The sequence below is a fragment of the Neocloeon triangulifer genome, unplaced genomic scaffold (assembly GCF_031216515.1).
Source record: "Neocloeon triangulifer isolate White Clay Creek 2 clone unplaced genomic scaffold, ASM3121651v1 ptg000014l, whole genome shotgun sequence".
NCBI classification, from domain to species: Eukaryota; Metazoa; Arthropoda; class Insecta; order Ephemeroptera; family Baetidae; genus Neocloeon; species Neocloeon triangulifer.
Window position 1 is genome coordinate 18,703,988 of NW_026775556.1, and position 13,464 is coordinate 18,717,451.

Here is a 13,464-nt window from a genome sequence, read left to right on the forward strand (position 1 = left end):
GATTAGGACGTTCGAGTGCTTTGTTATTTTTAAGTACGGAGATGCTAAATAGAGATTTGCATGTTGGGAAATGTATATAATTAGTTTAGTGCGTAACCTATAGGCATGAATTGGCCATCCATAAAAAGCAGTGCTGTAAAAAAAAATGTTTTGCTTGTTAGCAGTTTGTACTTTTGACATTTATCACAAATCGCATTTTTTCCCAAGATTTTGATCGTGCGATTTAAAAAAGGAGTGTAAGGAAAGCTGTTTTATTATAAAAATATCAAGGATCAAAAGCGTTTATTAACAACCAAGTGTATTTTATCATTATTTTATTTTTGTCAGAATGAATTTCGTTTTTTTAATTTATTTGGATGAGTTCACGTATGGGACATAGTTGCTCTCATTTCGAACCTAATAATCAATCCTTTGAAACTAAATTTTTGAGAAGGGCTGGTAATAAAAAACAATATTAAATAAAAACTTAAAAAATTATTTCAAACTTTTTTGTAATTTATAAATATTTAATATTAATTTCTGAGTATTATATATTAATTTTATATTTTACTTAAATTTAAATCTAATTTTTAATTTAAATATATTTAAAAATAAATACATTAATCGTTTTTAACATGGTAAAGAAATAATATTTTCACATTTAAAATTTTTAAAGTATAAATTTTTGATATAATTGACAGCAGGTTAATAATTTAGCTGTGTTAATCACTATTTTTTCGTTTGCCTGTAGGTATATATCATGTAATCGATTGATAATTACAATTTGAAAAATTACTAAAATTGTTATATAAAAGCATCTCATAATATAGTGCATCCAAAAGCTGTTGTAATATTTTTAGCATTAATTGAAATCCACGTTGAAAAATGATCTTCCACGCTAGAAACACCCAGGGGCCTTATTTTTTTTGCACGGTGATGAATAATGAGCGTCCACTTCACTGCCCGCGCCAATCTCAATGTGTTTGTTTGCCCAACGCTAATTATAATTATTATTCCACGTGCAAAAAATCCGACACTTTCCGTGACAAAATAAATTACATGACGTATCGTCGGTAGTGCGACGTGCACATTTTTTAATCTCATTTTTCATATTTTTGCTGGTGATTCGCGAAGGCCGCACACTCGTTGCTGATTATACAAAAATAATGACCACCGGCGAAGAGGAATAAAAATATTTAAATAAACCCTGTAAAAAGTTAAAAACAAATCGTATTTTCGTGCTGGGCCAATAAAGATTTATCTCGAACAACAAAGTGGCGGATGCATCTCTCGCGAAAGAGATTTTTGCTTCCTATCCCTTCTCTTGTGAATGGACTCGGGCGGACGGCGTGTTTGCGGAGCGTGTGGAGATTAGTCGCAGTTGATACCTTTGGCCTGATGAGTGTGCATGTTGCTGCGAGATCCACTACTCTCTGATGATCCCTAGTGTCTGTCGGTCTGCTTGTGCGTGCCTCCTCGGTGCATAATAATTATATTGTGTAATTCGAGGCTCAACAGTTATCGTCAGACGGCGACTGACAAAGTGACTTTAAACTAGTGGTACACAGAAGATCAACGTTGTCAATAGTCTACAAACATATATAGCGTAAGATTCATTCTAATTTAAAAAAAAAAATATATATATTTAAAAATAATTATTAGCAAATCAAGGAGTTTTTTAAAATTTTATGATTCAAAAGCAAAGTTTTTTTGCATCCATTATTATTTGTTTCTAAAGAAAAGTAATTTAAAAAAAAAACCAAAGAAATATGTTTTCAATTTTTTTTTCATTCTTTAACTCAATTTCAAACTTGCTGAAAAAAGGTGCAATTTTAGAATTTAGCAAAGTAGTTCATTATTTAAGTTTGTATTGGTACTTTACATTTGCCTTTTTTAAATTTATTTAAAAAAAAAAAATTGAATACAGGCGCTAAATTTTAATTAGAATTAGAAACGATTAGGATTGATTGCAGTAAAATAACGGGCTTTCCTTGTGAAGGAAAATGTTATTATTTAATAACAAAGCGGCTCTATAAACTAGTTTCAATCTCGGTATGCGACCCTTTTATAAAAATAAATAATGCAGGTGCTGGCACTCGCTGGTTTACAGGAAATAATTTGAACAATTTAAACAACAATCTAACTGCATGAGCGTTTCCTCCAGTACTTAATCATTCTCTAATTTATTTAATGAAATTTATTTTATTTATTATTCATACCAAAATAAACAAAAATCGGCTTCTTTGCATTCATAATTATTTCCAAAAATCAAATGCTTATCTCGAACAGAAAGGTCTAGAATATTTTTCTTGATATTTCATTCCAATTACAATTATGTTCCATCCGCTCATGATTAAATTGCTTAATGATTAATAAAATTCAATATCAACAGATTAAAATTCATTCAAGCCCAATATGACAACTCAAGTGTATAAATTTGCCTATCAGAACAGTTTAATCTGTAATTCACAACGAAATGTGACAAGTCTGACAGACACGAGTCGTCAACTTCAGACTTCATCTGTTTATTTTTTGTTTATCCTCGCCTGCGCGACACTTTCTCATAACAGCCGAAAGAGAAGTGTATGGAGAGCTAGTCCGTCTTAATTTATTGCGGTTATCTCTGGGTGTGCCAGGCCATTGTGTGTCTTCGAGTCGGTGACCGATTTTCGTCCCTCTGCCAGATTTCAATCTCTCTCGACTTGATTTTCAAGCAAATCTGTTGACAGCCCGTCACGAAAAGTTAGAATCAATTATTGTCACGTTACAAAAAATAAATAATGGTGCGATGCAACACGTGACCGGATCGCCGGAAACGCGCACAGAAAAGGTACTCATTGTTTCAAAAAGGTGCGAAATAATTTTTGGAATGCAGTGCGCAGTGGCGGCAACCTTGCTTTATTCTAATGGCGAGAGAGATAATTCATTAGCCTCGCTATTGACCAAGGCTTTGTTATGAATCGGGTAGGCACCTTCATTAGTCACCTGGTCGTGCGAAAATGCAGACTGCAAAATCAGAAAAAAATGCATTCGAGCGGAAAATTATGTTTTGCTCCGAGTGAGCAATTTATTTCATTTTTCTCTCTTAATTTATTATGCATCTCCGACAACGGAATTAAATTTATTTATGCACGACAACATTCAGCCGGCAGACATTAGTGGAAATTAGTTATTACTCGTGCACGACGATTCATTTGCATTGTTTCTGCCCGACGGTGCCGTTTATTATTTGGAAAAAAGGAACGGCGCTGCGCAGAGAAAGGGTCTGAAGAGAGAAAGAAAGATTTCGTTCTTTTAAAGCCACTCCCGCTGCTTTTGCAGCACGTGACCGGCTTTTTTTCAAAACCGAACTCGTATTTGAGTTCCTTCACACCAACTGGTTTTTCCCTCGGCTTTTTTATTTTCGTTTTATGAGCGTGATTAATCGCAGGCTAACTCGAAATGGAAGCACCCGGGAGGTATTAAATGGTAATTTTATTCGCGTTGCCAATTTTATTAATTGCGAGACGGATTCATTTGAATTTCATATTTGGAGGTTATTTATCGTAATTTTGATTAATTTCTGTTTATTGCAATTGACATTAAAATTAAAATGTTTTTTTAAACAATAAAATAAATTTTTTTACCAATTTTTTATTCATTATTAAATGTTTATCAAAATAATATTGATTTTAAATCATATTCTACTGTAAATATTATTTATTTTTTAATATTTGAAACAAAAGTTTCAAAGGAGATTAAAACTGTAATTGTTTTATTTAAAATATTTTTTAATAATTTTATTTATACTTCAACTTGCAGCATAAGATATTGCATAATGAATTAGACTTAACATTTATTGGTATTACGGTGATCAGTGACTCACTGCCTTGTGCACTATATTTATAAAAGTAGCATTACAAATAATTTTGAATATTTTGATTGATACATGAGACAATAAAAATAGTTAAACTAGCTCACAAAGCTCTAATAAATTATAGATGCAATTCACTCAATATTTTTAAATATAATAAAATTAAATTTATTACAATTTTAAAATAATTGCTCGTCCAAAATATTATTTTATAATTTTTATTCGTCAACATCCAACTGTAAAATCATTCCTTCAAGGTTTTCTATAACATTTACTTCATGATCAATAACTCTAAAGTCAGATTTTTTCACCTATTTAAACACTAAAAAAATTATCCACTCGCCTTTTGGTTCAAAACAAGTTTTCGCAATCTGAAAAATTAGAGTGTGGCTGCTAAAAGAAAAATAATCTCTCCGCAATTTTTGGTCCATTAAACCAGCTGGCAAGTGGTCTGATTACGCCTTTAATTTTTGGCATTTCAAAAATTCTACTCTGATTTGCCGTCCCTTCTCCGGCAACATTCATCTTTCTCTCTCCTTCGCTTTGTGTTTCCACTCGGGTTGACGGACGAAAATCGTCCGCAGAAATAAGAAAGTTCTCGTCCTAGTTCTGCGCTCGGCTTGGCTAATTTTTGGCCCTCAATTGCAGCACATGGACGAGCAGAGCAGCAACAAGGCGGTGCCCGAGGCCTCGGCGGATGAAGTCCAGCTCAAGATGGACCAAACACCTGCGGACCAACAGCATCCTGCCAGTCATTCAGGTATGTGTGCACAGAGATCGCCGCTCGATCTCTCCTCCCGCCCAGCTTCGGCTTAGTCAGTCAGACGCCGAAAAAAAACGTATTTTAAATTGGAGCACGACGTACTTGCTCGCGACGATGGTACAAAAAGAACAGATGTTGTGCCTTTGTAAAACGATCCCGCCGAGATTGAAATGAAATGATAAAATTCATTTAAATTTCGCAATCAACTTTCAGACACTCTCTGCAGATATAGAGATTAAAACTTGCAGTACTTAGAGAGTAAATAAACGTTCAAGAAGGCGCTCCTTGTAATGGACGACAATAAATTCCCACCTATTAGAATCGAATTACTATTTTATTATTCTGCCACTCCTTTGCTAAAATGTAGCGATGCAGACTTGCGAAATTTGTAAGTGCTATAAATTTGTTTACTCTGGATTTTGGCAGAGATGTATATTGATCACGAGCAATTCGACATTATTAAATTAGTTGAAATTAAAACTTTCAATGGTGTTTATTGAAAATATTATGATATAAGAAGCAATTAAGTGATAAAATTTATTCATATTAATATTCTTATGTTTATCTTTTAATTAGAGACCTCAAAAAGATTTATTCTGCTGGTTCATTGTTTTTCATGAATCTTTCAATTGAATTAATCAGTACTTCGGTGCAATTAAATTCTAATCGAAGACGAATTGCATATTCAGCCTGTTAGATATCAAAACAAATTGGTTGTGGGTATACAAATTTAAAAATCTTATATAAAATAATTATCTTAGATGGAAAAAAGGACCTGTGTGTTTCCACATATTTTGTAACTTTGTATTGAAAATAAATATGTGGAGCTCAAATCTATTAATAACAAATTATTGTTTGAATTTTTAACTGTAATTTACATTTCATAATTGAACATTTTTATCTTAAAAACTGCATCCAGGCTGCGGATTTTTACTCACCAGGAACTCTCTGGATAATTAAAACAACATAATTATATGATTAGCCTGTCCAAAATTTAATAAAAGTTTCTTTGTAGAAACCTTTTTAGTTAAACGATTCTTTCAAAATAAAAAACAAAGATGGATTTTTTTCATGATTTTCACTCGTTGAACATTCAAAAATTTTAAAATTCTGTCTCAATAAATTAAAAAAAAGCCTGCCAAAATCAAGTTCATTGGAATTTAAAAGAGAATTGTTTGGGCGTTTTTCAACTGACTCACACAGCAGCCAGGTTGCGAAAATCCATGTATGGAGTTTTATAAATTTATACATCGTTTATTGGTGTGCACAAAGCACACACGCTGCAAAAGTCGATCAAGATCAACCGACTGCGCTGACTGACTCGCGATCGAGTGCGTAATGTATTTTTCTGTCCAACAGGTTTGCAGTCTGAAATACGCCAAGGTCGTCTATCGTGGATTGATCTGACCGCTCGCAGACTTTCGGAGAGACTCGAAAGAGCAGGTAAATATTTATCAAACGAAAAAACGGCACCAAAAATAATTTCAGGTTGAGAGTTGTTCTCTTAAAAAAATCCAATCAACAATTATCAAGTCGGGAGCAGCTTGAATTTCAAACCGTAATTTTCCTGTCGGCCTAAACAAATTTAAATTTGCATATTTTTTGTCTTCATCAGGATTTCTGCTCTTAATTTGACAACGAGGATCAAATTATATAAATATTCTGGCTGGGCTCTCGGCTTACACTGTAATTTCCATCCTCTCTTTCTCCAACTCGGTGATTATCTCTTTTTCTACCGTCGTAATCCGATACAAATATTTGGCTCCCCGCGGCTTCTCTTCTCAACAATCGTATTTGCATTCTCTAGCCCAGAAAAACAATCTTCTGCTCTCTACGAGCGTTTAATTAATCTCTTCGGATCGATCAGCCGCTCTGATAAGCGTGCCGAAGATAATTATTTGAATTTAATCACCGAGCAGCTTACTTTGTATAATTATGTATCGGCAGCTGATTTTCACAACATGTGTGTGTGCGGTTGATCCTATGAAGCTCGTCTGCTCGCGTACGCGTGATTTGAGCAAACACGCGGATGATTTATTGTCGGCGTAATTTGCTTTTGCCGTAAATTAATTGCTCTGACGAAACTATGTATGAATGCGAACGGGGCCGTCGATAAATATTCCGCTACTCTCTCACGCCTGCTTTAATTTTATACACCGTCCGATGCAGAGGAATTCTCTTAATGGACATTTTAATGGTCCTATAAAAACACCGGATCCTCTTTGCTTTATGGTTTGTAATTTTTTGACCTCGAACAGAAGCGTTGCTGCCGAATTCAAAAGATTTAGCCAAACTCAGTTTTAAAATTTAATGTGTTGCACAACAAATTAATTATTTATATAAATTTAATTCAAGAGTTTTTTACTTATTATTTTTTAATTTAAAACTTCAAGATATTATTTTAATTTTTCTAATTATTTTTTTTACTATAAAAATAATATTAAAAACATGCTTGTTTTGTCTCTTTAATAGAATTAAATTAAAATATTGAGATTTAAATGGTACAACTATAATATAAATTATATTGGACAAATTAAGTTTCTTACATTCTCAAAAGATAATTGGTTTTTCGTGCTGGAAAGGTTTGATTTCCGGTCACTTAATGATGAAATCAAAAGGCATTAAGTAGCTTATTAAGATAATTTTTATATAGGAATTAATTGTTGAATTAAGAAAAAATTATCTCATTTTATTTTTTATCAATATGCAACAATACTGAGCCAACCATGTAGTTAACCTTTAACAATAAAAACTACTATGAAGTAAAAATGCAGGAATTATTTTGATCAATGGTCAATTAATTTTCTTTGTTGCTCCTTTCAAGCTACATGAAAAAATGGTCACAATTAAATTTATTTTTAAATCAATACACAAATCTGATACTCCTTCAAAAACGCCATATTAATAATCTTTTTTCAATATTTTATTTTTTCAGATGGCAGAGGAACGTGGCTGAAGATAAGGTACCTGGTGGTGTTTTGCTGTTTCCTGGCAAACGCCGTCGGCTACTTGATGCGTGTCAATTTGTCGGTGGCCATCGTGGCCATGACTGTGGAGAACAGCACTGGCGTCGAGGGTCCCGAAAATGTCCCCGTAAGCCAATTTCTTTGACATCCGCTCGTAAATTAATGGTCACCGTCGTGCGCGCGGCAAATTGCTTCCTTAAAATTAAAAGACACGAGCGTGGTGCGACTGCGGCCAAAGCGCATAACCCATTTATTCGCCTCTCCGCAAGATCAGAAATAATCAAGTCTCAAACTTGAAGGAAAAACTTGAGACTGAGATTCTTGGAGAATTTTTTTAATACAAATTGTACTTACTTAATGCATATTATGCATAATTAGAGTCAACACAATATATATTGTTTGTTTAAATTTTCCAACATTAATTAAAAAATTATTAAATTTAGCATTTTTTTGTTAAATCGTTCTTGACTTTGGGATGGTCTGAGTTATTTCAATTTAAAAAAAAGTTCAGATACAATTAAAAAAAAGGCCAAGCCAACTTGTTAATTACTGTACGATCCAAGCACCAAAAATAATCATAAAAAATAAATAATATCGTCTTCTTTTTTACAAAAAATTTTATTGAATTTAAATTCATTTTTTAGCACTATGACTGGGATGAGACTGTGCGTGGGACGATCCTAAGTTCCTTTTTCTGGGGATACATCGTGACCCAGGTGCCCTCAGGGTACATCGCTTCCAGGTTCAGCGCCACCAAACTGCTTTTCTTCATGATGCTCGCTGGCACGGCGGCCACTTTGCTCTTCCCGACGGCCGCCGAATGGGGCTGGGAGTGGGCCTGCGTGGCCAGGGTCATCCTCGGACTCGCTCAGGTCAGTGCCCGTTTAACTCTTTAATAAAATACTATTTTTTACAATACATCTTATACTTTTTTTATTATCTTAAATCAAATGTTTTTCCTTCACACGCCTATTCTTTGGCAATCCTACAGAGAAAGGAGTAAGTAAAAGTTGAGAAATCCACAAGTTAAAAAAAGTATTTCCGAGTGTCTCTCAGTATAAAATTAAGATTTGTATCAGATCCAGTTTTGTTTTTCGGCACAAGGAATAAAAAATAATCGTAATTGAGTTGTTGTGTGACGCCAACAGGGCAGCCTGCTTCCGTGCACCCACGCCCTTTTGGCCAAATGGTCACCACCCAGCGAGAGAGGAAGAATGTCTGTTTACGCGTACACAGGTAAGTGAATAATAAATTTAAATTATAATACACGTGATAGATGTAAAGTGTGAAGTGTGCCACGAAGAAAAAGTTTAGGCGCCTGTGAGCATTCAAGAATGTATAAAATTGATAGTATTGAACCTATGTTAACATTATATTTTTTGTAAAGTTTTTAAAAGTTAATTAATTAGTTTAAAAAGAACAATGTTAATTTTTATTTGTTTATTAAATTCATTTTATCTCTTTAAAACCTCATTTTTTTTACATTTTAAATTTTTCATAATAAATATTACTAACTTATTTACAAATTTCTATTTTCTTGAAAATCAATTATTGAATTAGTGAATATTATTTTTAATATTTTTTTTAAATAAATATAAAAATTGTTTACTACATAATTGTTATAACTAGTTAAACAATAACTGGTCCTGCATATAGTTGAATTAAAATTTTATGCATTACAAAAAACATGAACTTTTATCAAAAAATGTAAATTTGAATATTATCGCTGGATGAATTTATATGACACTGATGTTATAGTTTCGAAGGAAAAGAATTGTGCGTGTCGCCAAGTTTGTGGAAATCTTATTAATATAATTAACTGTAACGGATATCTTAATTTTAGAATTAATTTGGGAAAATGATGTATTCCCAATTAACGCTAGACAATTCTCTTCTCTTTCACTAATCCAACGCTCTTCCCGAAAGGTCAGCCCTTCGGCACCGTGGTCGCCATGTCCTGTTCAGGCCTGATCGCAGCCTCGGCCGGTTGGCCGTGGGTTTTCTACGCGACCGGGGCGATCGGCCTGTTCGCGTCGGCCCTCTGGATCCTGCTGGCCGCCGACTCGCCGGCCACGCACAAACTCACGTCGCAGGACGAGCGCAGCTACATCGAGTCAAGCATCGGAATCAAACCCATCACTGACAGCTCACAGGTATGTACAAAAATTATGAAAATCGAATTTATATTTCTTGATTTTTCAAATTAAAAATTTTAATAATTAAAAGTTTTAAAATTTCCCTCAAATGTAGAGGTTAAAATCTTAATTTGCCCATTAGATTTAATCTAGTCAAATGATCTAGAATCGTCTTTATCTTCCTTTTTAACCTATATATTATCTAATGATAATCCAGATTATTGTAGTCAAATTTTCATCTAATTTTGTAAAAAAATCGCCCTTCGTTTTAATAATTCTTTATATAAGAAAATCACATTAAAAAGAGAGTCAAATTTTTAATATTTAGCTTAACAGGCGCTATATAATTTTTTTCTTAAATCAATTTAAAATTTTTCACAAAAGTTTTCACCTAAAATCAAATTTCGTTTCATGTTAAAAATTAAATTTCAGGAAATAAATAATTAAATTTTATTTTAGTCATAAAAAAAATTTATTTTCAGAGACTACGAACGCCTTGGAAGGCGATATTAACTTCGGTGCCAATGTGGGCGCTCATAGTGGTCCACTGTGCCCAAAACTGGGGCTTCTGGACTCTGCTGACCGAAATTCCCTCCTACATGGACGGTGTTCTCGGCTTCAACCTGAAAGCGGTAATTCATTCCTCCGAGCGACTTAAATGAGTATTTTTTTCATTATTTAATTTCTTAATTCAGAACGGTCTGTTGTCGGCGCTACCTTATTTGGGCCTGTGGGCCTTTGGTCTCATCATTAGCTGGGTGTCCGACACGCTTTTGAAGAAAAACTGTTACAGCATCGGTACTTCCAGGAAAATAGGCAACAGTATTGGTGAGCAAAAAATTCCGTTTAATGAGAGAGGAGTTTTTCTGACACTTTATGTTGCAGCTCATTACGGCGGAGCGGTAGGGCTGGTTGCATTGGGCTTTATGAGCGCCTCCCAAGCAGGCGCGGTGGGCGTTTTGATCGTCGCTGTTTCCCTCAATGCAGGAACCATGGTCGGATACCAGGTAATATACGTTCATGTACATCCAAATTACAATTCACAATCAGCTTAATAGAGAGTAAAGATGAAAACATATAGTTCCGCGTTATTATTTATATTTTATAGAGTAATTATTTTTTTTAATGAGTATTATTAATAATTTATAGTTTACAAATTTTAAATTTTTCTATTAAATAATTTTCTACATATTTTTACACATTAATTACAATTTATGTTTCCTTAAAAAAAAAACAGTTTTTTCCAAAACGTCATCGATAATTTTTCAATTTAGCTAAAATTCAGAATTAAATTTTATTTTAAATCCAATGTGCTGGAGCTCTAAAATTTTGTAATTGATGCAAATTATATAGGTACCTTTCTCCTTTGTGTCTCTTCATTTTATTCCTGGCAGTTATTATTATTATTATTATTATAATGAAACAAAAATAACAATATTGATATTATAGATTGGAGGAATAAATAAGGAAAAATGTAATGCCTATAATTTTAATTTTCTAACAGTTTTTTTTCAATCGCAAGGTTTACGCTCATTTTAATCTTTTACATACTAAAAACAAAATATGATATTGAGTTTGCAATAATCTAAATTAGTTTTGATTTTACTGTGTAAATGCATTTTTAAAATTACCTCTACTTTTTTTTATTTAACTAAATTTTTTTTCTGAAAGGTCAACCACATAGATTTGTCTCCGAACTTTGCCAGCACAATGATGGGCATCACAAATTGCCTGGGCAACTTCATGAGCATCCTCGGACCCCTGGTGGTCGGCTTCATTGTCACCGACAAGGTAAATCACTCAAATCCCTTAAGACCTGGCACAAAGCGAGCAATTTTTTCTCACTTTTGACAGCACGACGCTGAGCAATGGCGCATCGTGTGGCTCATTTCGGCCGCGATTTACGTCGTGGGCAACTCGGTGTTCGTCATTTTCGGCTCTGGGGAAACGCAGCCGTGGAACAGCGCTGATTATCTGCAGGCCAAAGCCGCTTCCGTTCAAGGTACGACTTTTTTCACACCATCCTGTGTAGATTGACATTCTGTTTTTTGCCCTTGCAGACTCGAGCAGTGATCGATCTTCGTCGCCGCAGCCGACAGAGAAATTGTAATTTGCCAAATGGCACTCGCGAAAAGACTGAAAATTGAATAGGCATACGCTCGGCAAGATTAAAGAAGATATTATTCAACTCACTGCACCATTCCATGATTGTACTTACTACTTCTTGTAATCTTTATCCTTTCCTGCATTATAAAAAAGTATGAGGTGCATTCATAAAATTGAGTATGATTTAAAATTTGATTTTATGTTTTATTAAAACAATGTTTGTGTTGATTTAAAACATTTAACTTAAATTTTTATTTAATTAATGAGAAAAAAATAGTTTTTAAATCATGGCTAATCACAATTTTTCTCTACAATGAGCACTGTGAGAAAAAATATTCATTAATTAATTCTAGCATCTGCCCCAGTATCACATTTTTATAAAATGTAGGTCATATCTATTTATGCCAATAAAAGTTTATTTTAAAGAATCAAACACAAATTATTCATTTTGTACAAAATAGCTAAATTTATTGAGAAAAAGATAAATACATGTTATAAGAGTTTCCACGTAACTCAAGCAAGAACCAGGCGCTTAACAACTGAGCTCAAAACTTAACGATCAGACATTTTTACTAAATCAAAATGTGTTTTTCCTGGAATGAAATCAATCAAGCGATAAATAGCATATTTCAATACGTTCAACATAATTTTTTATCAGATATTCAAAGCAAAATATCAAGAAGCATGCACGTAACTGGCGGTAATTTAACTTTTTTTTGTAAACGGTAATTAAACAACAGGCCGATGGAATATTATTGAATAAATTTCTGCCTGATAAAATACAGAGAAGTTTCTTATAATAATATATGTATATGGAAAACGGATTTGTTATATTTCTTTAACACTTAGTCACTGTCACATAAAGCAATTTTTAATAACATGATTAAAACACATTGAAAGTCTCAAAAAGGTGTCTGAGTAAACGTACAATCAGATTTAAAAATGGAGTTAAGAAGCTCTTTTTTTTATTTCTGAACATGATTCTCAAGCGCAAATCTGCTTTTTTTATAATTATCCAACACATGAACGATAATAAAATTTTTAAATAATTAAAGCGCGGGAATTAAAATGTGTATTAGTCGTGTTTAATAAGTAATAACATACATTATATAATCGTAATAAAATTGGAATGTCGCAGTATCTTCTCATTGCTGTTAATAAATAACATTAATTTTCAATTTATCCGTACAGAATAATTATAATGAATAACTTGCGAAATGGACCACTTAAAGATTTATATATTATATTTTGGATTTTCAACAACACTTACGAAGACTAGCTGAAAAATGCTCTTTCCCTCTTTCAGCAAATAAAAACCTGAACTTTTGTGGGTGGCGAAAAGTCAGTAAAAATGACAAGAATGGCACGGAAAGTAGACACGCGGCAAAACTCTGGCTATAGAAAGTATCTAAAATTAAACTCGCTCTGGAAGACGGGAAAGGGTTATTTTTTTCTACGCATATTTGTTGAAAAAACTCAGGGAAGACGTTCCAGAGGGGGGCGATGCAAGAGACATTCGAGTTCATACAGGATTTTGGAAACTATTTTAAGCATTGACGTAGAAAAATTATTTGACAGACTTTAGGCCTTTGAAGAGAGTTGATTTCTTTTCCAGTGATTAAATCCTTATTTCCTTAATTATTAATTAATTACTCTAGATTA

The 13,464-nt window shown here is 33.3% G+C and overlaps 1 protein-coding gene across 2 annotated transcripts; it reads left to right on the top strand.

Moving 5' to 3' along the window:
* The first annotated feature begins 1,364 nt into the window (after positions 1–1,364).
* On the top strand, positions 1,365–12,254 carry LOC132201823 (putative inorganic phosphate cotransporter). Of its 2 annotated transcripts, none has more exons than XM_059628324.1 (13): positions 1,365–1,585; positions 4,481–4,592; positions 5,955–6,038; positions 7,531–7,688; positions 8,206–8,433; positions 8,710–8,797; positions 9,488–9,714; positions 10,179–10,328; positions 10,392–10,524; positions 10,582–10,703; positions 11,368–11,487; positions 11,551–11,698; positions 11,757–12,252. In XM_059628324.1, exons 2-13 carry the CDS (start codon positions 4,484–4,486, stop codon positions 11,804–11,806), a joined length of 1,617 nt encoding a protein of 538 aa, XP_059484307.1. In that variant the 5' UTR covers positions 1,365–1,585; positions 4,481–4,483; the 3' UTR covers positions 11,807–12,252. The 2 variants fall into 2 exon arrangements, with proteins under 2 accessions (XP_059484307.1, XP_059484306.1); XM_059628323.1 differs by lacking the exon at positions 1,365–1,585 and adding an exon at positions 2,669–2,809 and having other exon boundaries at positions 11,757–12,254.
* The last annotated feature ends 1,210 nt before the right edge of the window (positions 12,255–13,464 follow it).

Coding starts and splice junctions, on each gene's coding strand:
- LOC132201823 (XM_059628323.1), top strand. CDS start 2,768: ATGCAACACGTGACCGGATCGCCGGAAACGCGCACAGAAAAG. Junction 7,689..8,205: donor AGGGTCCCGAAAATGTCCCC/GTAAGCCAATTT, acceptor TTCATTTTTTAG/CACTATGACTGGGATGAGAC. Junction 10,329..10,391: donor TCGGCTTCAACCTGAAAGCG/GTAATTCATTCC, acceptor TTCTTAATTCAG/AACGGTCTGTTGTCGGCGCT.